At 37.5% G+C, this 25,607-nt stretch overlaps 1 protein-coding gene across 1 annotated transcript in view; it reads right to left on the bottom strand.

Moving 5' to 3' along the window:
* GUCY1A2 (guanylate cyclase 1 soluble subunit alpha 2) overlaps positions 1 to 25,607 on the bottom strand; it is a 174,883-nt gene that overhangs the window by 118,746 nt on the left and 30,530 nt on the right. Inside the window, exon 4 of the mRNA XM_063304475.1 lies at positions 20,931 to 21,649. Within this exon, the coding sequence (XP_063160545.1) occupies positions 20,931 to 21,649 (719 nt within the window). The remainder of the gene's footprint in view (positions 1 to 20,930; positions 21,650 to 25,607) is intronic.

Raw genomic sequence — 25,607 nt, 5'->3', positions numbered from 1 at the left:
GGAGTATGGTGTTCTCACGCTTAAGTAGTTAAAAAGTGGCCGTGAGATGCGTGTGAAAGTCCCGTCTTTCCTTGTATGGTCTGCATCCATATTTCCATTAAATCAGCCTGGATTTTCTCAGACGAAGAAGTGTGGGCAGCTTTCATTCGAGGAGGGATGAAAGATGTATAACACACTATAACAATAATAGTTACTCCCACTTTCATCTACAAAAATAAAGAAAGCTCAAAAACACCATCCAAAGAAATGTAAAAGAAATTCTCAAACATAGTAAAAGAGAAAATCAAAGATCTTGTTTGCAAGGGCCAAAAAAAGAGAGAGAGAAAGGGCAAGGCAGCATTTGATTTACAGGTAATAGAACACACTTTTAATATCTTTTTTAGTTTTTTAGGGAAAGTCAGGATATAATATACTCTTACTCAGGTTTACATGGTCTATTGGTGAAGTTTTTAAAAACTGTGATGTATATGAAGTCTTGGGTCTGGTGGGGCTTTTTCATAGGTCAGTATGAAAGGGCTATCTTACTACTATTCTGAGTAGATACATATCGTATTATGCTGTAAAACTATTTTTAAGACACACTGATTTCTGTGGACGTCCCCCATCTCCGGTTTTAGGGTAATGGCTTAAGGTTGGATTATTCTATGTTTTTATCTCTGTGCCTTCTAAGAATATAAAATATTCTATAAACTGCCTGAAGAGCCGTTTGAGTACAGTAGAATGTTAGAATAGAAACATAAACTAAATAAAATCAGCAAATAAAAATGCAGCTCTGAATCTGTGGCCTAATTTTGGCTGAATTGTACTCATACTTTTCCAAAATGTCTTTTGAAAAACATCTAGAATGAAATTAGGATTTCCAACCATCAGGGATTTGACCTACTTACTGGAGGGTTTTTTTGCTTTGGAACATAACTGGGCAATCTCATTGGATAAGTTAGGAAGATCATGGAAGCTAGTAAAATCGACCTTTTTTGTTTTCTCGCTTGCTCCCCGCCACACCAACACTAATGTATCATGTTCCTTCTTTGTAATGCTAAAAATCCATCAAGAAACACCTAACCAATGAAACCTTCTTTGATTATAATCAGTGATAAATATATATAATATACTATATGTCAGACCAAGCTTCCATGACTTCAACTAGAAGACCATTTCTCTCTAACATTGAGCATACTCTTGCTGATTGCTGACCACATACAAACTGCCAAAAGTTTACAATTTAAATCCATCCATGAACAGGTTAAAGCTACATAAAAACACTGCTTGGCAATCACACTCATCTAATCCAGAGGTGAACAACTTGCAACCTTCCAGATACTGCAGAACACCATTGACTGGCTACAGCTCATGGGAATTGGAGTTTAACAACATCTGGATAGCTACATGTCACCATCTGTTCTCTAACTTTTGTCTAGGGATATACTGCTGACAAATAATTTAAATTAAAAGAACTGTAATAATTTTTATACAACTTATTTTGCATGAGGGCTAATAAGAATCTAAAAAAATCTAAGAAACTTTCTTCGCCTGTAATTTAATGCAAACTTTCCATAGCTAATCAGATCATTCATCAAACAGATATTGCATGGAAATAATAAACATCTAAGGAACATCTTGAGCTTGTCCTTTAATGATACATTTAACAAATGTTCTTCACCAATCTTGCTTTAGTAGTGTGTGTGAGTGTGTGTGTGTGTGTATATACATACACACATTCTCTGTTATTAGCAGTAGATTAATATTGATTTAAATAAATACACACAAACATTATTATTATTGTTGTTATTACTATCATCATCATCATCATCATCATCATCTATTAGCCTGAATCAATCTACTGCAGATTATGGACCATAATCTACCATGCTAATCCACTTCAGGTTGATAAATGGGTGCTTTTTTAGACTTCCCAGTCTAGGGCTGACAGTGTGTCACGGCCAAGGTCACTTAGCTGGTTACCATGCCTAAGGCAGAACTATAACCGGGGTATCCCACTCCTAGTCTTAATTGCTACATGACACTGGTTTTCATATAGCACACATAATATTTGTGCAGGTGAAAGAGTTGAAATATTGTCACATTCTGCATCCTGCAATAAGCTGAAAGAGAAAAAAACTATTAGCACTTTTGTGTTCATCACAAATCCAGTTATGAGAGCTCAGTTATGTTTTTGCCTTTAAATAACAGAATTATTCTAGGGTCTCATCCTCAGTAGACATGCACTGGATTGCAAGGAAAAGAATGAAGGGGAATACAATCACTTATAATGTATTAATCACTATTACAGTTCAAGACTACTTCTTTTACACAAAGCAAAAATATTACTGTTTCGGTGAGCAGAAAGTTTTGATTATCCATCACAGTGGCTATTTAATCTTTGATAGATTTTAAAAAGGTAAAGGTTTCCCTTGACGTAAAGTCCAGTCGAGTCCGACTCTAGGGGGCGGTGCTCATCTCCGTTTCTAAGCCTTGGAGCCGGCATTGTCATAGACACTTCCGGGTCATGTGGCCAGCATGACGACTCGGAATGCCGTTACCTTCCCGCCGAAGCGGTACCTATTGATCTACTCACATTTGCATGTTTTCGAACTGCTAGGTGAGCAGGAGCTGGGATTAACAACGGGAGCTCACCCCGCCGCGCGGTCTCGAACTGCCGACCCTTCGATCGACAGCTCAGCGGTTTAACCCGCAGCGCCACCGCGTCCCTGGTAGATTTTACTCTCCTCTAAAAAAATCTCATGACAAGAACAAAATGAAAGTCTTATAAGTCAAACTTTTTTCTTTTAGGAAATAAAATGAGATCATCCCAGCCCTGCATTTATTCTGAAGTGTTCAGAAACTGAGATTTCAATGAAAAAAGTTATTATTATGCTGGTATATCTGTGTCTATGTGAAAGCAGATTTTACTGGTTGATCTGTTTTCATACAGTGTGTGATGTCAGGTTCAGCTGAAATGTATGCAGAAGGGGTGTCCTGTTTGGTTTGGGATTATATTTATTTTGAGGTCTAGTTTGGGATGTAGGCTGTTTCTTGAACCATGCTGAGTATTATCTTAAAATTCAAAATCTGCCCCCAAGCTCAAAATAGTTATATTTTATATGCTAACAAGAGAAAGCTCAATTCAACTTGACAGAATGTCTAACTTGCAAGAAAAGCAGATTTGCAAATTAAATCTTACAATAAGAACCACCACCAGATTTAGAGAAAGTTGTAGGAACAGGCCAAGGAGCTGTACTCGTGCAGTTTTTTTGATGAAATCTGTAAATAAGAATTGATTGACCTACATGTTATAAAGACTTGTGAGAAGAGGGGAGTTGGGAAGAAAAAATCTCCAAATAGAAAACAAGGAACAAAACAGCAGGGTCTGAGGCAGACCATTCAATTTCTGGTAGTCTCTGAAAGGCGTTTAGGAAAATACTAGATAAAAGAAAGCTGTTAAAGACCATTTGGCATTTTGAAAACATGAAATCACAGCTCATAAAGGACTTAAACATGTCAGCACTGGTTAACTGAGCTCGCTAAATGTATAGGCAATTGGTGTAAAGTGTACGACAATTCCTAATCATGTTAATTATTTGGTACAGGTTAACACAAAACTGTTTTTCTTTAATCAGTTCAGGTATTAAATTTTACAGTGTTCCTATAAATGTGTTTATAGATAGTAAACAAAACTTTGAAAATCCCTTTGACTACTATGTATCATTAACGATTCACATTTCCATTATTCAAACAGCTTTATATTCAGTATTCCAGCAATCCCTACACTGTAAAACAGGCCAGCAGTACTGTCAGATGAAAAGGGAAATAGTCATTGGTTCAGATCATATATTTGGTTTGTGTATTTGCCTCCTACACTATCCCAGCTGTTAGATTTGTTGGGGGAAAAAAATCTCACAATCATAGTGAACAATTTATAGTGCTGTATCAATTCAAAGAAAAGCAAGCAACCTCCACTGAGAACTGGTATTGTTAAGATTTTATTAAAATGCATCACACGTTAGATTCTCTTTATGGAAAACTGCAATAGACTGACTGAAATTCAGACCTGTAGAGGGCAATCATTTTGCAGCATGAATTTTTCTTTTGAAACTAAAATAAGTCTTAAGAAAATGCATCATCATTATTATTATTATTATTGGATATTATTATTGTATGTTCTATGTGAGCTGAAGGCCACCTCCTTTAATTTTATTTATTTATTTATTGAAATTTTGCCACCCCCATCTCCCCCCCAGATTTATAGTGCTATATCAATTCATCCTTGAAACAACAACCCCGCCAAGTGAGTTGGATTCAAAAAAAATGACTGGTCAAAAGTCAGTGGGCTCCATAGCTGAGTGGGTTTTTTTAAAACTTGAATAGGTCCAGCACCTTAACCACTACACTACACCAGCTGTCTGGTCAGAACATCTGCCTGTTTTCCAAACCAACTGGCAGAGGTTCTCCGGAATCTCATGCAGCAAAAGGCATTTCTCAACATTCTGTGGCTGAAAATTCTTAGGACAAAATCTGAGACATTTGCATTATGTTCAACTGGTGAAGTATTTTGTCTCTTCCATGGTTGCTTTTGAACATTAAAGCTTTTTTCTTGCTTCACACAGCAGATCCTAGGCAAAGCAACTTTGCAAATCCTGTCTTGATAGTTTAATGGGCAAATGTATTTGGAGTTGAAGTAAACACATCCCACAGTGGTATATACTTGAGGAAAAAATGGACATTTGAAAGTGACTCATGTAAACAACCTCTAGATCTCTATAATGAAACTACAATAATGATATTCACTACATATACACTGGAACTCCAATTGGATACAATTTTCCAATTCAAGCATCGAAAGCTGGTCTTCATAGCAGCAAGTCAAACAAATAGCCAAACAGTTCTCCTGTATGAAAATATTTTGAAGTCCTCTTAATGCTATTTACATTTCCTTTTTCTTTTGAATATTATCCTTTAGTACTTTACACCATGCAATAAATAAAGATGCAGTAACCAGAGCTGACCCTGCTTAGCTTCTGAGACCTTACAAAACAGAACACACTATACTAAATGAAGATTAGTTTCCAAGCCTAATTCACTTGCTGTCGCTAGATACATGAACAGAATGACACAAAATGTAGAACAGATCATCAAAAGAAAACAGATAACTTGCATTCCTTGAAGTTACCTACTGGGAACTGCACTTTGTTCAGAACTATGCAACTGAGTGTGCAAATACAAAAAACTGGTATAAAAGTTTCAAAGATTCAACAATTTTTGAATCAAGGTACCTAAAATCTGCTAACTTAAAGAATGTATAAAAAATCTGGTACCCATTACTCCTGTGGAATTGAAATTTCCATGAACTAGAAATCTAAATTCTGAATTCAGCTGTTACACAAAATTCAAATTCAGATTCAAAATGCATCATTTTGGCTTTGGGTATATAATTCTGCTACCTTTCTGATTCACTGTTCTAGTCCATATGAACCTCACTGAGTCAGAACAGGACAGGATTTTGAAGGTTAATAGTACTCACTAAATATACAGACTACAAAAACACAGAAGCATGCCTTTTGCCTACAGGCCATTTGATTTGTATCTTTTGAATTTAGTAATAGTCCATTTGTTAATCTATAATCAACAACTTGATCAAAGTAATCAGGCAAAGTGATACCGTTCCTGAAGATTAAGACAGGCTACCTATGCATGCAAAGGATGTGTACAGTGACTTTCTAAATGAACTTTCTAAATGAACACCAACTTTTCAAGAGGGCAACTTCAACTACTTCAATACCTATTGGAAAACAAATGTAAGTGGGAGATTGAAAAGATTAATTCTTGATAATCTCATTTTGCAGATACTGGAAGAAGAACCAAGGGAATCAGCTAGCCTGGATATAATCCTGACCAACAGCACTAATAGGAATTGTTCAATCAACTCCTCGATTGAAGAAATTAGGTACCTTGAGTGAAAGAAACCATCTCATATTACAGTTCAAGATAACAAGGGGAGAAAATCTGAGAGACGTTAATGATGTACCTTGAACTTTAATGAACTTAAGACAAATGACAGGCAGCATACTATGGCTTGAAATCAAAAAGAATAAATGTAAATAGTCAACCCTGTGACCCGTTGGGTCATCCTTTGAAAGACAGGTAGTGCAGTCTGATGTGACCAGAATGAACATTAAATTTTAGGCTGACCACACTTTTTTTACCCCAATGCTGGACAGTCTCATGATCATCTAAGAAGAGTATGTATCAGAAATAGAAAAATAATTGTAGTGGCAAATGAACTTCAATGTCAATATTTACTTACCTAAACAGATAAACAGAATGACCACGGGAGGGCAAAAAAGCAGTGGGAGTGGGAGTGACTTCCAACTGCTGGCTTCCCCATTGACTTTGCTTGTGGGAAGCTGGCAGGGAGTGTTGGAAATCATAATTATGTGACCGCAGGTATACTGCTATGGCCACAACTTTGCAAATAAAACTGGTTTGAAATAATGGAAATTTCAATTCCACAAGATTTTTTACATATTCTTTAAGTTAGCAGATTTTAGGTACCTTGATTCAAAAATCCTTGTGGTATAATGCACTGTTTGGGCTAACTTAACATAACAGACAAACAAATAAACACAATGAGAGTTTTAGTAGCATATAGCATTTAATGCTGGAAGCTCTAGCAATGCAAACTTCCAGCATTAAATCAGAACACACCTACAACTGGCCTGTAAACTAATCCTCATACTTCTAGCAATAAAGCCTAGCCTGCTCAAATACTTGAGCAAACACAAGTCTCCTCCACTTGAGCCTAAATAACAAAGGAAGAGTTTGCTGGAATCTTTCGTTCTGAATCTAGGAGGCGCAGCTGGCTGCGGGGAAGGAAAAGAAAGAATCTGAGCCCAGCATAGGTTATGATATGAAAACTTCCAAGACCCAGGAAATACTATACACTTCTAAGTGCAGTGAGTACTTAGACCAGAATCTGAGTTTACTTTGCATGAGCTTAAGACAAATGGCTTGTTTCCTTCAAAACTATTTTTCTTTTAAGCTTAATCTCTTGAATTGGCCTCTTTTTAAGCTTCATCCATTTCTCTAAACCAAACATTAATTCATGTTTCTTTGTTGTCATGGATTCTTAACTTTAACAGCTCTTTTAAGCAGGTATTTTGTGCCAATATGTGCTTTAAAGGGCTGTAAACTGGTAACAAACCTGGGAAAGCCTAGGTTTTTTGCATTTGCATATACTGATACTACTTTAAGATGCCCTTGCATTGCTCAAGTGGGAGAAAGGGGGAGGCATTTTCCATATTTTGGCCTTACTCTTCTAAGCCTGGTTGTGGGGAAGTGCATCCCCCCCCCATCTGTTCTAGTTTTGTCAGGTAAGCCTGATGGTAAAGACAGCCTTCCAATAAGAAAGCTAAAGAGGTATGGAAAGACCTGAAAAGAAATATATTGGAAAGACAGAATCAATCCCCATGAGAAGATAAAAATAGGAAAAGCTTTAAGAGTCTTGTGGATGAATAGCAAACTCAAGGACAGACTGAGAAGCAAAAAGAAGATATATAGGAAATGCAAGCAGGTGGTGATAACAAAGGGAGGGGGCCTGAGCTGCTAGGAATCCTACAGTGTCTTATAAGATGAAGCTGGAAAGGGATGTTAAAATATTATAAGGTGGTGGTGGTGGTTTAATATCTACAAAAATATCAAGAAGGTTGCTGGTCTGTTGTAGAGAAAGATGAAGAAATCATAGAGGAGAAAAGGGTGAAGGTGACACAAGCCCTTTGTATCATGACTGAGGAAAGGGGGAAACACAACATAGGATTCATAAAGGCACAGAAAGCACACTCCTTGCTAACTGAAATGATTTCCAGTGTCCCACGCCAGCTGGATTTTAAGGTATAGCAAAGCTGACAGAAGTGATCTCATGGTAAATGAATGTAATCTCTGAAAGCTGCTGGAGATCTGGCAAGATATTAGAAGACTGAAGGAGAGCAAACATAGTTCCAGTATAAAAAAAAAGGGAAGGGAGGAATCATGTAAATGACCAACCAATTACTGGTCAGTTCTGTACTTGGCAGGATATAAGCACATATTCTCAAACATCATTTCCTTGAATGCTACCATTATTAGAAGCCAGCACAGGAATGTCAAAAACAAGTTCTGCCAACCTAACCTTATCTCTTTTTATAATATAATGACTACTTTGGTAGCCCAAGTGAATGCTGTGGTTATCATTTACCTTGATCTTAGTACAGCATTTGATTTTAGTACAGCATGATATCCTTGTGGATTGTGATACTACGGGTTTGCAACTAGTTGAATAGCAAACCAAAAAAGGGGTGGGGAGAATCTTAAATGACGTGCCCCATGCCTAATGCTATTCAACACTATTATAAACGACTAGAATCTAGAATAGAAGGGAAGCTTATCAATTCTGCAGATCACACCAAGCTAGGGGGACTGGGTAATACTTTAAACCAGTGGTTTTCAGACTATGAGTCACAATCTCCCTTAGGGAATTGTGAGCAACTTACTAAACATCCACACAACTGTTTTGCTGTGCTCCCTTCCCATCCCACAGCCAGGAGGAAGTCATACCACCCTATACAGTATGTTGCTGCCCCCATAACAGGTCTTTACCACACATCAAGAAATGGTCCATGTTTTGATGCTACCCATACAGCTTTAACCCATAATATTTAAGGGCCATGATTAGTAGTTCCCTTGGCTGATATTCCATCTCCTTACAGTGTCATCTATCACATGAAAAGCCTCATCCAATTAGCATATACTATGGTCTTGTTCCCAATGCATGTGATTTTTTGTTTGTCTCCTGTCAAAACATTATTTATTATTTATTTTCTATCCCACCTTTATCATTTTTATAAATAACTCAAGGCAGCGAACATACCTAATACTCCTTCCCCCTCCTGTTTTCTCAACAACAACAACCCTCTGAAGTGAGTTGGGCTGAGCGAGAGGGACTGACCCAAGGTCACCCAGGCAGCTTTCATGCCTAAGGCGATACTAGAACTTACAGTCTCTTGGTTTCTAGCCCATTGCCTTGACCACTAGACCAAACTAAACTTTTAAAAAATTCATTGTAACAACAAGTTGACCAGTGGAATGATCAGCTGAACATTTAACACTAAGAGACAGCAAAGAGGGGGGTTTGTACCACTTGGTTGCCATCTAGTGATCTTCTAGATTTGTGCAATCAAGCAGCAGCCACTGGATAACTGTTGTTAAAGGGGTAGACTATAGTCATCCAGAAAGATGCTACAACTGATGGTATCAGAAAATGCTGAGAGATCCAATGGATGCACCGCCACCCTCCTGGCTCTGCCAAGCATGGTCAATGCTGTCTCTTTAAATAAATGGGTCTTGTAGGGAGCCACAGAGATGACCTTGAAGAAACCATCCAAAAGCTGTACAGACAACAACAGATGCCAAAGCATGTTTTAAGTCCAGGAGGCGGAAGAATAATAGAAAGAGATTCAGACTGGCTGTGAATCCTGGAGTGTAAGAGCGGGGGAAGAGAAAACATAGGCAGACTTGAAATATTCATGTCAGCCCTACACAGTAAGATCAGATCAGGAAACTGACTCTGAGGAAGATTAGGGCTACAATTTATTAAGATAGGCTATAGTAACAGAATCTTGCAAGTCTGCCAGATTTTAGGTACCCCCAGATCTGGGTTTTTACATTACTAGTGCTGGATGGGGTAACACTCCCCTAGAGAGAACTGATGTGCATTTTGAGGGTCCTCCTTGACTCTCAGCTACTGTTCAAGGAGCAGGGGAGAGCCATGACCTGCAGAAATCCATCTTGGGTGACAACTGTGCCCATTCTTGGATTGAAAGACCCTACTCATGGTTACTCAAGCCTTGATCACCTCCTGTTTTGACCACTACCTTGTTCACCTACTGTTTTAATATGGGGCTCCTTTGAAAAACACTCAGAAACTACATCTGATCCAGAATGCAGTGACATAGATAATTAAGGATGCCCATGCAGCTCGATTGTTTCACAAGCTGTATTGGCTTCTGGATACAATTTACGCTGGTTATCAATACAGAGGGAATAGGCAATTACTTTGATGGACAGGAGGAAGAACTACTGCCAAGGCAGATAAGAGGGCTTGAGCCTGTTCCAAGAAACTAATTTGAATGAACATTTCAGACAAGCCCCTTCCTAGTTCACACTAGGAAGATGAAATGGGGGCGGGGGGAAGCACATTCAGACTTGCAAGATTCTGTTAAAATAAAAGTAATCCTGGCTTATATGGCTTTGGTTTCTTAGTCTGGTCTACCTTGTTGGGCTGACAATCACCCATAAAACCTTTCACGATGCAGGACTGGGTTATTTGTAGGACTGTGTATCTCAGATTATATCTACCCATCCCACAAAATCTGACTGGTCCATTCTATTAAATAATGTCAACTGAAAGGACCTAGAAAGCATGCCTTCTATTTCAGGGAAGAACCAACCCACCTGTTTAGGATGTCCCTGACCCTGCCAACCTTTTGTAAGGTGTTGAAAACATGTCTTTTTCTCTAGGGCATTGGGCCAGAATTCTAGGTGAGCTTTATGAGTTACTGGTTTGAATGAGATTGGTCTTGGAGTTGCCATGCTTTTCCCCCCTGTTGGTTTTGGTGCTTTACTGATTTTTTTTTTAACCTGATGTTAATTACTCAGAGTCACATTTTGCAAGAAAGGCAGCCATACAAATTAAATTGGCCTGAGAGAGAAGTTACAAAATTGGAATAGTTATTCAGGCTTGTGCAGTGGCGTTGTGTATGCAAAATGGGAAGCAAATTCCACAGTGAATTTTTAGAGACAGCTAAATCCATTAGTGTGGCCATTTGTGAAAACCATTTGCCAAGTCTTTGCAGAAGTGCATGTAATAGTGAAATTTCAGTATTTGTATCCAGTGTTTTAAATTTCTAACCTTTCAAAATGGAAAAGGTTTGCTGGGACTTAAGAGAAAAGTTGAAGCAGACCAATCTACCTATAGGACTGATAAAAGTAAATTTAAGTCAAAAAGGATGAAAGTTATATTTCTTTTAGGGCTTCATATATTTGTGGCCTGGGCAGAGATCTGGATTTGAAGGGCAAAATGGAATCAGAATATCTGTAGGTGTGTATGTAGCATCTGTCAGGAACATCTTAAAGCAAACAAGTCTTTTCCCAGTATCACATATTATCTGCAAGGAAGGGCAACACAAGTCCAGGGAAAGATGCCACTGCTTAAGGAGATCACACAGTCTGCTCTTCAAATCTGGATTGCTGTGCAATCCAAGATTTGGAAACCAAGGCCTGTGAGGAATGGCTAAAGGAGCTGGACATGATCACCCTACAAAAAAGCAGCATAGTAGGAGGTGTCAAAAGGGTCTACTGCACAAATACCTTAAACCCTGTAATGTGCAAGAGGGTGAAGACTTACAATGTGTTAACACTGAGTTCAGGACAAAGACCAACTGGTTGAAATTTAAAAAGAGATTTGCATTTAGTATTTGGAGGAATTTCTATATGGTAAGTTATGAGTATTTGTGGAGCTGTCTGCCCCAAAGAATGGTAGACTTCCTCTTTCTTGAGGTTCTCAAATAGGCTAAATGGCTACCTGCCAAGTGTAGTTTAGAACGTCTTGCATTGAGCAGGGCATTATTATAATTATATAAATTATTTTTATAATTGTATAAGTATATAAGTATATATTTTTTATAATTACACAATTATATAATTTTTAATTATAATTTAATAATTTAAATTATATAAATTATATAAATTACCTATATGGTCTCTTCCAATTTGGTATTTTAAGACTAGACTAAACTAGCCAGTTTGGTGTAGTGGTTAAGGCTCTGAGCTAGAAACTGGGAGACTGTGAGTTCTAGTCCCACCTTGGACATGAAGCCAGCTGGGTGACCTTGGGCCAGTCACTTTCTCTCAGCCCTAGGAAGAAGGCAACTTCAAACCACTTCAGAAAAACCTTGCCAAGAAAACTGCAGGGACTTGTCCAGGTAGTCTCCAAGAATCAGACACACTTGAACAGATTTTTTTTTTAAAAGGCAGATGTAACTTTTAATAAGGAAATGAAATCAGAAACAAGGGATACCATGATCACAAGAACACAGCCATGCAAACATGACAACTATGTCATGGACTTACCAGGAAATACAGATCAGCTTTTCCTGATCTAGTACCCCAATTCCCTCTCCTGGGAGCCCAAGGAGAACAGAAATTCTATGAGTAGGCTGGCACAGTGGCCATTCAGCCTGTTTGAGAACCTCAAGAGAGAGAGTGTCCATCTTTCTTTGAGCAGACTACTCCACAAATACACATAACTTACTATAAAGAAATTCCTCCTAATACTCAATGCAAATCTCTTTTTAAATTTCAACCAGTTGGTCTTTGTCCTGTACTGGTTGCTATAAGTCACTATTGGTTGCAATAAGTCACTAATGCAATAAGTCACTACTTAAGTGAATATAAAATCATGATTCTGCCTAGTATTTTATTGGCTTGCTAAATAGAGAGTAGTCTGTGATTCCATCCTAGCCATAATGGCTTCCCTGTTATCTCATAATGGACCCATTCACATCTATGCATGCTCAGAACTGGGTGGCACCAATTACTTCCCATCACCACAACAACTACTAGTGTAAGAGATATGAAGTCATTCTGAAAAAGGAAGAAGACTTTGATGCAGTCTACCATGCAGCGCCGAAAGATCCCTTTGTACAATCAGTGAAGCCTGACTGGACTAAAGGAAGGCCAGGATACCAGAAAGTGGTATGTTCTGACTTACTCTGCAGTTTAAAGTCATATGCTTCCTAACAATCTGAATGAGAAAATATGAACACGCCTTGTTCAGAATAATGGTATGGTTGAGATCCATAAAAAAAGAAATGCATGTGAATTAAGCTCTTGAAAATGCCAACTTTCATCTGATTTACAAATATTCCAAATGTTTCTTATTCTGCCATTCTCCTCTTCTGGCTCAGCCAGTGTTCCCCACTCCAATTTCTAGATAACCCTTTGCAAATTAATGTTGATATAAACGACCCTCAATGATACTATAACCCCCACCTTCCATGCAAACAGCCAAGTGCTTCCCCTGCAGTCACTGTACTAAGGCACTCAGTTCTGGCCTTTCTAAAAATAAAATTTATTTGTTTAGCGTCTCTACAGAAAAAGATATCCTAACAAAACTTCATTCCAAAAGCATTCACCAGATTTGAATATCGTACAAAATCTCTAAGGACCACAGTCACTGAGAAACATCCATTTATGGCTTTGACCATGAAAAAACTATCTTGTACTGAAGCCCAAGCTTATGTTCTCACACAATATATTTGATCCTGTCTTTTATTTATCTAACAACTCCGTCTCAAAATACAAGCAATATTGTTTTTGTCAGAGATACTGAATATGTGGGCCAAATCAATAATAGCTTGATTTCCCTCAACGACATCATGTCCTGACAGAAATAGTTCACTAGCAAGTCAGATTTACAGAAGGTTTAGAATAATTGAACAGGAATGTACATACGTACAGTTTCATGCAAAAAATTAGGCACCCCAGTTCAATTGTTTATTTCAGTACATTGTTTATTTCAGTGAAGCGAACAGAAGCTAACACAATCTCTACATGGTATAAAGTTAAACAAAAAATCTTTCTGCAGATTGGAATGCATATTTACCAGTTACACTTACAGATTCAAAATAAGAAAATAATGAACATAGCAGCTGCAAAGTTTGGACAAACGTCTAGACAGTACTTGGTAACACTTACTCTGACAGAAATAACAGCTTCCAAATGCTTCCTGTAACCAGCTAAGGACCTTTCTGTTCTTGCTTTTGGAACTGTTTCCCACTTTCCCTTGCAAAAGTCTTCTAACTCAGAAATATTCTTAGGTTTCTTTGCATGCAATGCCTACTTCAGATCTTTCTATAAATTTTCAGTAAGTCTGGAGACCCTGAAGCCCATTCCAAAACCTTTATCTTTCCTGAAATACTTCATGGTTGGTTTGGAGTTATGATTCAGATTGCTGTCTTGCTGAAAGATGGAGCCTATATTCATTTTCAATTTTTTTCATTGACGGTGGGACATTAACTTCTAGGATATGCCAATATTTAGATGAACCCATTCTTCCTTCTGCCCATACAATATTTCCTGTGCTACTGACTGTCACACAACTCCAAAGTATGGTAGAGCCATCCTCATGCTTACCAGTTGGGAAGCTACTTTTTTCTTCAAATGCTTTATCCTTTTTCCCCAGTTGTGTCTTGCATGGTTCAGTTTTTGTTTCAGTAGTCCAAAGCGCTTTGTTCCACAATGTTTCAGACTTATCAAGTGTGAGGCATTTTTTGCACGTGACAATGACTTTTGTGATGAGGTCAGAGAAAAGGAAAGATTTAGAGATGTTTTTCTTGCTTCTCCTGCTTTCTAAAGGTGAATAATCTTCAAACATTCAGAAGCTGCCCATCATTGTTGGAAGTAAACAGAACTATCAGCTCTTGTTGTTACAAAGGTCTTAGTATTTGTTCACCTGTGGAATTGCCTTGGCCTGGCTAACATGTAGGCCTAATAGGGCAATCACCTTTGGGGGCCTTATTAACAACTTTACAGTTAAATAATAATAATAATAATAATAATAATAATAATAATAATAATAATAATGACAAACCAATTGGAACAGTGTGAAAACTTCTGCATCTGCCATACTCACTTTTTTCTCATTTTGTATTTGTAAACAAATGCACCTAAATAGTAAGCTGGAAGCCATGAAAAAGGAGAAATTCTGATCTGTTATCAGCTGCCTTGCCCTAATCCTGTGCTTCTTCCAAACTAATTCCTCCAAAAGAATTAAAAAGTAGTCCCTGGTTATCAACTTTGCTGCACTTCTAACTGAGCTATTGCAGACATTATTAATTTTTTTATTTTCTAAGTCTTCCTCATAACATTAATCCCATCTCTAACTCTCTGACTTGCTACTAATGTCTCTACATTTTTAAAAAAATAATCCTTTCAGGAATGGTGGCCCAAGTGATGACAACGAGAATTCAACATACCTAGAGGCACAAAAACTGTCTTTGGATATTGTTTGAAATACTTCCTCCACCCCACCCCACCACCCATGAGCACAAGGCAGGTGGGATCATGGTTTTGGGTCAGAGAACTACCATTAATTGTGATGTACTCTACCTTGCTTCTCCCTGATTTACACATAATTTTATTCAGCCCTTTTGCACATTTTCTGTGGTGAAGTAACCTTGATCTCCATTAGACTGCATCTCACCTCAACAATTTATAACCTCAGGAATACAAGACAGTAGACAATGTTTTTAAATTTCCTCATTAAAACAACTCATTAGGAGCACTGAGCATTGATGAGCAATAAATCACCTCATTACAAAACAACCTCAGATACAATTAAGTTACTGGAGCTGGACTCCAGTGCTGATTCTCTCAACAAGCTTTGTGGCAGAACTAATGTTATCAGTCCTAGAGAGGTTCCTAACCCCACACTTACTTTAAAACAACACTAAACTTGGGGCAGGGAACACAAATGGCTTGCTGAGGCTTGATGCTCTTCTGTCCATTCAATTTTGGGGGAGAGGATTTTGCAGAGGAGGATTCATGATGAAGAAATGCTAATGGGCCTCCCATATAGTAATTTTGAGGCTAAGGTTCACACTTACTTATTTATTAAACGGATTATTGAAAGGCATGCCAAAGACACAAACAAGTCAGCAGAGACAAAAACTTTGGTTTAATGTAACTTTGATTTGATTTGAGTTAAATACAGTTAGCATTATTACTTACTGTGTATCTTGCCTTTCTGTCACACTAAATTCCATTTCAGTGACAAAGCTATGAGATCTTCTGACGCTACAGTCTAATCAGTCTAGTCTTTTACTGTATTTTTTTTTTGGGGGGGGGAACCTTAGGTTCTGCACTCTTTATATTATATAATAATAATTTATGTGGTGTAGTTTATGTTTTGCAAGCAAGAAACCCCAGATCTAATCTCTTTCATACTGGTCTTATGGGGTGTTTTTATTTGTTTGTTTTGTATCTACCCCTCAAATTTGTTTTCTCGCCTGAATATACATCCTGAACCTAAATTATGCTGACATAAAAAAAAAATCTCTAAGTGATTTCTTCAAAATTTATTTCTATCTAAGTGGCATAATCTCCCAGCTTTACTTATATATTCACACAATCAGTTTTGAAAATGCTATTAATCACATTCATATTTGTTTGTTTCACATTTATGGGGAAAACTTGCCTGTCAATGCTAAATTATCAGTGTAGTAACATGTGTTTAACTAAACACTCTTAACTGTTAAACACTACCTACCTGTCATGCTTCTGTAGATTAACCAACAGAAAACAGCAAATTGGATTCACTGTTTATTGTTAATTGAATGGCAATTTTATGGCTATTTCCCTAACACAAAACTCACTGCAGAAAAAAAGCCTAAAATAAATACGCACAGGAAAAAAAAATTGGGGTGTGCGTGTCCATGTCTGTGTATGCTTTTCAAAGTCCAAGCTTCTATTGAATGACAAACAAATGAACTACCAAGTACTTGGTAAGAACTAAGTACATTATACTTTTACCAAACACTGGCAAAAAACAGAAAAGGAAATAAATCTAGCACTTTCTCAGTTTAATTTCCCTGATCTAGCTCAGATTGGCAAATTACTCCAAATTATATTCCCACCCTAATTCTTCAGTCAGGGGGTTAGCAGGCTGCCCAACTCACACACAGTGACTCTGAAAGGCTTACAGAATTAAAATCCACAATACAAAAACCCATCAAACCCTCAATCCACCCACCCCCACCGTGGCCACAAATACAAATCAGCCACTTGATCAGCTCCTTATCAACCTTTTTGTTCATACGTATCAACATAAATGTATCCATATCAACATCACACCCTTTTGTACAATTGTACAAGAACCTGCAAATAACTAAATAAATTTTAGAATGGCTCATATCTCCCTTGAAATCTTGCAAAGCTTCAGAGGAGATTTTCATAAATGGTAACTTATTTTCTTTTTTATTTGGAGGTCCCATGGATGTCATGGCAGTTCAGCAAATAAATAAATAAATAAATGCCATCTGGGGATATCTTAAGCAATATAGTGCCCACAGACTCTGTCCTATTGACTCCTAAAGTAGTTGCCATTTTCATCAACAGAGTCTCTGTTTTACAGGTATCACTCTTTTAATGGCTGTAATTGAGCCTGCATCGCTTAGTGTTAGCAATCCTGGCAATTCCTCTTGCCATTCAGTGAATTAGCCTGAGCACCCACCCCACCCCAATCCAAGCCATTCTGGGCTTGGTTCCTCCTAGCCCCAAACACTACCATCAACTGCCCCCATCAGCTTATCTTTCCAAGGGGAATTGCCAGGATTGCTGTCATTACATCGACATCTCATTTAATGACCTCATCACTTAGCGACCTAAAGATTTTAAAATGGAAGACTTTAAAATGGTATCTCTATAGACCGAAGGGAAAGTGAGCTTGTCCAAAAGCAACTTTGACATCAGAGCTCATTTTGTGATCAGTTGGTAGCAGCAACATATTTTGGCTGGCTACTAAATCTAGCATAAATTTGTGTTGACCAGTAAAATTTATGTAAAGCAAATATTTTCATCCCTTAGCAAACAGCAATACTGTTTTTCTTTCAATCTTTTGTGCCTCATTTCTTGGTTTCAGAAGGCACATTTCAAAATAAAATGAAATAAAAAGAACTAGACAAAAATTAGGTTCCACCATGTTCCATTTTCTAATCCTTGAAATTCATAAATTTATGTAATTTGAGGGAATATATATCTTTTAATAAATTCTAAATGAGGAAGGTGAAGATTCTGTTTTGTGTATTTAATTGAACATTTCATGGAAGACATTATTCCTGGATTTCAGATCACTCCAGTTTATTGGAGCTTGAAATTATATACAATTTCATCACAAAGACTGCAAATACCCAATGATCTTATTGGCATACTTGATGAGACCAATTAAATATAAGGATACGACAATTTTGCTGGTTTCTGTAATTCAGAAGCCAAAACAATATGTTTGCAATCACATGTCCCCTTCCACCTTTTTATTGTTATTCAGCAATGTTATTATTATGATTGGTCGCACAGTCAGCCAGATGTTTAGACTGGATTTGGCATTTTTATCCATCTATCAAGTCCTTCCCAAGGACCTACGATAGGCAGATGTTGTTATTTGATGCTGTTACATTGCAGAATGTAAGCTGTTCCAAGTAAAGCTGCCTCTTACAATTGACTGATGGTGATTTTGTCACCATTACTACTACTACTATTTTTATTATTAGATTTCTATCCAAAATATGTTGTCTTTGCACTAGATGTTTCACAGATTTTTCCAATTACATGAAACGGAAAAGGATATGCCGCAATTTGGTGTTGAATAATAGGCGGTATAAAAACCTGGCAAAATCCTGTTGATATGATGGCAGAATTACATTAACCAAAATATGCCAATCTATATTTTGTATGGAGAATAAAAACTTTATGCTAGGATAAACATCCCCAAACTGTGTGCCATCCAACTGTGTCGACTTCATCTCCTAAAATTCTCAGAAATGGCTGAAAAATAAGTTCATCTATCTCAAGGGCACCCAGGTTAAAAATAAGATCCTGCTTGGATGTACACAAATCTGCAAACCATTTAGAAAATACTTTCATTATGAGACATCATTATGGCAAAAGCATATGGTATTTAAAATTAGGCCTTTGCACATCCCTAAATTAAAAATGTTATGTGGCTATCCAAGAAGTTTTAAACTTCGTGAAGCATAGCCATTAGTGTGGTAGAGGATTTATTTTTAAGTTACATTGTCATCTATTGTTTTACATTATTCCATTCACAACCACTGGCAGCTGTCAAATTAGCCAATGTAATTCATTTTGAAAATCATTAGAGCCTAACACAGCCTGACAAGCAAACGTGAGGAATATTAACAGAAGAATGGAACAAACATGGAAAATATGATTCTGTTTGGATTTTTCCACCCCTGTGAGGCTGCAATCACAAAGGAAGCAGAATGTCAACTTTTTGCTCCCATCCTTAGTAACTCCACTTGAATTTTAAAAGAAAATGAAATAAAGAAACCCCAGCCAAAAAAGAAAACCTCAGTAAAAATCAAGTGATATATTTAAAACATTTGGTAGGGTCACACTTGTGGCTTTCCTAATACAAAAGAATAAATAAATAAACCTCTTGAGTGAAGTAAAGTCAGTAAAAAGATTTGTTCATATTTCAAGTATTGGGGAGTGGGGAGAGAGACATCTATAGTAAAGTGAGGAGATGGCACTCCCACAAACATCCCCATTAGAAAGCAGGGATCATTGACTGAATACCCCAAGGCTAAATCCTGCCTTCTTACACCATAATCTGGCCTTCCTAGTAGAGTAGAAAGAGGCTTGACTTTCTGCAAAAAAAACCAAACAAACCAAAACCTTGAAGTTCTGTCCATGTAGCCTGCCCTAGTTGGAAAAGATAAATATAAAGAAAGCATTAATAAAAAAAAAAAAACATTATAAATATCTCAGTTGAATAATGGCTAAGATATGGTGAAACAGACTCTTTGTAGTGTTGCAAAACCATTATTTTCTCTTCTTGAACCTTGAGATAGCCTGCCTGCCTGCCTGCCGTTTTTCCTTTTTCTTTCTCTTTCTAAAAATGGTTAACTTGGATCTCCATAATGTCAGATTCTAAATACTGGGATCCACTCCTGGTCCATACCCTGGTTTTAGCAGCACAACTGCTTGATTGTGCTGAAAGGAGAAGAGAGGAGATGCAGCCTTATTGATTTTCTCCATGTTTCAGCAGCTTTTAATCTGTCTGATCATGGGTCCTCATTGAAAGAGTTCTTCCTTGGCCTGATAACAATTCATGCAATTACTAGGTAAAAAAATTACAGCTGCAGACTCCCCTGTAGAACAGAACAGAACAGAACAGAACAGAACAGAACAGAACAGAACAGAACACAACACAACACAACACAACACAACACTTTATTGGCCAAGTATGATTAGACATACAAGGAATTTGACTTTGGTGGCAGAGCTCTCAACATATTTACATAACATCAAAAATAAACAATAGTAAAGTAATAATGTTATTTACTAAAACTATAGAATCAAGAAAATAAAAAAAATGAAGGAAATAATACTACAGCTATTAACACAGTACACAGTAAGGCTATGAGAAAAAGGAAAATTAGAAAGTCTGTCCCCTCATGATCACGTAGATATATTGATTCTAAATTGAAAATAGTTCACTGGCTGGAATTCCTATATCAATATTGCTTTCATCTGACTAAATCTTGCTAAAGAGAATTTTAGGAGATTCATGCTTGGAAAAGAGTCATTTTCGGTTCAGGTCTGACACTCCTGGAATGACTGATCAGGTTGGAGACTAGATGAAACTACCTTAGCAGTGTCATCTCTACTAGCAATGAAGAATCAAACTACACAAAAAGTCAGAAAATAGGTCCCACGGATTGTTTGGGATTAATATTTACCTCAAACAAGTTTGAGAAAGAGGCAAAAATCAGGCCACTGGATCAGCAGTCTTGAAAGCAGGAAAAGTGTGAGTATGGGTCCCAAGCCACACTTCCTATTTATACCTTACATTTGTCCCACAAGATAAAATATGCGGATAGCTTGGATTTTATTTTTCTGAAGAGGTCCTGGGATGTGCAAATCTATGACTGTTGCATTCAGAAGACAGCACAAGGACATCTATTTACCCTATACCCTTTACACTGTCATCCTTTACATTAGCAGTAGCTCTTACTTTACTGTTTTCATTTTTAAATTTGCTACACATTTTTGTCATTTACCAAAACAGTATTCCTCCAAGATGAAAATAGCATTCTTACCTTGTCTTTATTTTCAGAGCCAGATGCTTCAAGTTTGGTTCGGATCACAAAAGGGGTAGACAGTCTCAGAAGGACTCGTTCAAACATGGCAGCAATCTTTGGAGAAACAATTTCAAAGCAGTCCTGGAACTTCAGCGTCTTATGGACCTCACACTTGAGCTGCTTCCTCAGTCCTTCACCCAGCTGCAGCACCAGCATGCTGGGATCAAACATCAGATGGAAAGGAAAAGCTCGGCAGAAGGTATTAATGCTTATCCTCAGATCGGAGGGGGACTGAGATGTCCCCAGAGGAAGTGCTTTTGTGATATTTGCATTTTCGTGCTCTTTGATAATAAAAGTGAGACAGCTGCAGTTGCCTGGGTTTAAGTCCTCAGAACATAGTTTATCATTTACAATCTGTTCCACTTCTACATCCAGTTGGTAGATCTTCCTTGCTGCTGCCTTAACCATACCCATCATGGCAAACCCAACAATCTGATGGGGGTGGAAGTATTGAAGCATAAGGTTGCCTTCAGGAAGCTCTTTGCATAGGAAAGAAGGGGTTTCTGCAGTGACCTGCCTCCCAAACGAAGTCCTTATGTGCTCCAGCAAAGCATCAAAGCCATTAAAAAAATCTTGCAAGGTGCCACCCACAGCTCGAAGAACTCTCTCATTCTCATTGAAGCAGATGTTGAAGAATTCAGCTCCAAATTTCTCTTGTAGTTCTTCAAACTTCAAACCTGGAATGGATAGTGACATGTCAGTATGAAATCACAGTTGGCAGTGATCCTAGGAGAGAGATAAGTTTGGGAAGAGGCATCTATCTGGTGAGCTAGTGACAGACCTTGGGGAGGTCAGTCTAGTTGTATAGAAACTTATCAAAGAACAGGACACTTAAAATAAATCATAACCCATGGCTCTTGGGGGATTTGCAAATGAAATTACAAGCAGATGGCCAATACAATAATAAGCCACATAGAGACCCAACTATATTCTCTGTTTCCATGGATATGCCTTCTTTCACTTTTTTCCCTCACTACTGTGTTTGCAATTCCTCTCAGGAAACAGACTAGCCCAGATTGGCAAAATGAGGGTCAAAATCCAGTTTTCCCAGCCTGGATCTTGCCAAAAGTATTCGGCTACCACTGATGGACTTCCCAACTAACATGGCCACTGGAATTCCATGAGTTGAAGGCCATCAGGGTAGGAAAAGCTGGATTATGCTGTCAAGGTCACCCTGAAATTTCGTTACCCAGCTATGCTCAGAAAAATCAGCTTTCACCCTGTCCTTGTACATAGTCAGTCTAAAATATACAGTATGTTAGCAAACTAGTTATGAGAAAGAAAACAGTGCATCTTATGCTGCTTCGTTTCTTCTTTTGAAAAGCATTCAAGAAATCATAGAATTTCACATGTTTAATTATCAAAAAGGTTCTAATACAAAAACCTGATCCTGCTGACTAAGACTGCTGGATAACAGCTTGCACTAAATTTTGTTCTCCTGAGTAAACTGCTGCCTTAAAAAATGATTGAGGACAATCCATCAGGTGTTGTGTGCTCATCATATGCCTTTTCCTATCACTTCAAGAGCTAAAACAATACAGGAAGCTGGCTTCTCCTAAAATATATGCACCTTTGACATGTCCAACTGTGTACAAGGCAGCCTCTAGCTAGCAGGGCAAGGAATGCTGGTAAGGTTTCCCAAAGGCCCAGTTTCCATGGAGACCCTTCCACCTACTCTCCCCCAATCTTCTTTCTCTTAACAAAAATCTCCATGGACAGGAAGAAACAAATAGTTGGCAACACCCACTAGTTTTTTCCACCCACAATTAAGATGGATAGATGGACAGATGGATGGATGGGATAGGAAATGGATGCCTCTTCGCTAGGTAGAGGTAGAGGTAGAGACAGAAACAGAGCTGATGCAGGAAAGGCAGCACCCTTCCAAATATATTGGACTAAAAGTTTCATCAGTACTCAGCATGCCCATTGGTTAGGGATCATAGGACCTGTAGTCCCCAAACAGCTGTAGTTGGATGGCAGCAGGTGCCTCACAGAATGAATAAGATGGGGTACCCAAGCACTGACTCTGAGATATGGCTTGTGAAGGGAGAAATAGCAAAAAGTGTGGATTGCGGTCATGTAAAGCTGTTACCTGAAATTTTAGGTTTCATTATTAGCATTTTTAAAAAGGTGGTATTAGCAGTTTAGCATGGCAGTCTAGGCCTCTTTTTCTAATTTTAGGAAACCAGTTTTCCATTTCCTTTCTTGTGCCTCTTCAGAAACTAAATAATGGGGCTGTATTCTGAAGTCCTTGAGTGTTGCAAATGTTAAAGAAACAGGCCTAGATGGGAAAGGAGGAGATGCAACATATTTTAAGGGTGTCTGTCTTTTCTCATGTCTAACAGAACAAAGCCTTTATTGCACATCAATGTCTTTTATTGTTTGATTTGTTGCTTTCTGACATACCACATATATCAAATGTATGTATCATTTGTTTCTGCACCCTATATAAAGACTTGACCTCCCCTTAATAAATGTGTTTTGCTTTGCCTGAAGTACTTGTGGTTCATCATATAGGACAGGGGGATGTAAAAAAGCCACTTTGCAAAGGTATAGTTTTTCTCTTCCAAATTCAGGGACTACATTCTTTTGAGCTCCACGTCACTCAGGTGCCTGTGTTTCAAAGCAACACAGCAACTTAAAAGGCCTTATCTTCGATATATTCAGTGACAGGAAGCAGAAACCAACATTAAAACAAAAACAAAAATGTTTTTACAAATTAATTATTAACATAATGAATAGAGGCAGTGTTAGCTGAATTTGGCGATTGCAAATAAGAGGCTTTAAAGCTGACTGTACTGGAAAAGATGCAATCCCAATTGCATAGTTCTCTGAACATTCAAAATGATGAATGTAAGCAATTGTCTGTTTTCTTACCATCAAAATAATGATAAAAAGCATATGCCATTGATTTTCCATGTATAAGTATTCCAGCAAAAAATATTTCAGTGTATAATTTAGACTATGTCTGACTGTAATATTAAAATCACATTAACAGAGCAATCTAGTGCATGTCCATGGAATTTGTTGGCAACTGCATGATATTAAACCATAGCTAACACCATTGAGGTTTATGGGGTCAACTCCTGAATTACAAGATACTGTTTGCAAATAAAAGGTTTTATATGTGTACCAGGCCAGTGGTAGTAGCATAATGTTTATTAATTTTACTATTTAACATATTAAACAGATTTCTTTAAAGAACTGTATTTCAGGACCTATACATGATCTGCACAGTCCCAAAGTAAGCTTTTAAGATAATGATTCATAAATTTATGCTACAGTCCTCAGTGTGCATGTGTTTTCTGGAAGATTTATCCAATATCATCACACAGGCACACTTAATCTAATCTTTTTTCAGCAAACTTTGGAACCATTATCAGCATCGAAGTTCTACCCATATACACAGACTTACAACAGGGATTATGCAGCTCTTGAGGCTACAGCAACTGATTTGATTAATGAAATATTCAATTTTCTTTGCAACATCACTGGTGGAAAAATGTTTATTTGATCAAAAATTCACTCACTTCAAAATGCAAATGCAGGAGACAAATGAGCTCCTAGGATGTTTGCAAACAGTGAGAATTTCCTTGCACAGCTTTCAAAATAATATAAAGCAGGGTTTCTCAGCCAGGGTTCCGTGGAACTCTAGGATTCCATGAGAGGTCACTAGGGGTTCCCTGGGAGATCACGATTTACTTAAAAAATTATTTCAAATTTGGACAACTTCACACTAAAGAAGTTTCAGTTGAAGAACACTGTTAATGCCTATGCATGAAATGAATATAATAGTTTGTTAATTTTGTAACTTCTGGTCTATATTTGAGCCTGAATGTGCAGGGGTTCCCCAAGGCCTGCAAAAATATTTCAATGGTTCCTCCATGGTCAAAAAGTTAAGAAAGGCTGATATAAAGTATACAAAGTACAAAGGAATTTATTTTATAATGTTCTAGTGACTGGTAGATTTCTAGGAAAGCATGGAATGAACAACCTAGAGAACTTAAATCAAGCCTTTCAAAAGAATTAGAATTTGTAAAGCTCTGGTTTCATTGCTTTCACTGTCAAAAACAATCATGTGATAGAAGTCCTCATATATTTGCCATTTTATATGGGAGCAAGTCTGAAGGAAAGGTTACTCATGCTAATACAGGAAATCTAGAGCAGAGGAATAAGCCATATTGGGAGAATAAAGGATTATAGGAAGAGGTTCAGTTACTATGAAAGAGAAACACATAGGACTAAGAGAGCATGCAGAGAATGACTCCCTCTTAAGAAGACAGAAGAGAAAAAAGAAACACCTACTTAAGGATTGATCAAGGTGAAAAAAGTCTGATTAAAAAAAGATATATTTTTCTTTTCTACATGATCTTTGAGTATTTAGAATTACTGTACAGTCCCAGTTAGGTCAGGGTGAAGATATGTTTATTACCACTGATACTGTAGCTAGAAGAATCATCTTAATAGGACAGTAACCTCTTAAGCTGCCTTACACATGAAAATATAATATACAAATAATGCTTCCTTTATTATTTTATTTTATAATTTCATCATTTTATTGTTTTAATGTCATTATATTTTATTGTATTTTACTGCATTCTTATGTTATGACCTGTGGTTACAACAATAAACTTC

This window comes from Candoia aspera, chromosome 5, assembly GCF_035149785.1.
Source record: "Candoia aspera isolate rCanAsp1 chromosome 5, rCanAsp1.hap2, whole genome shotgun sequence".
NCBI classification, from domain to species: Eukaryota; Metazoa; Chordata; class Lepidosauria; order Squamata; family Boidae; genus Candoia; species Candoia aspera.
This window is presented reverse-complemented; position numbering and strand designations above follow the sequence as displayed.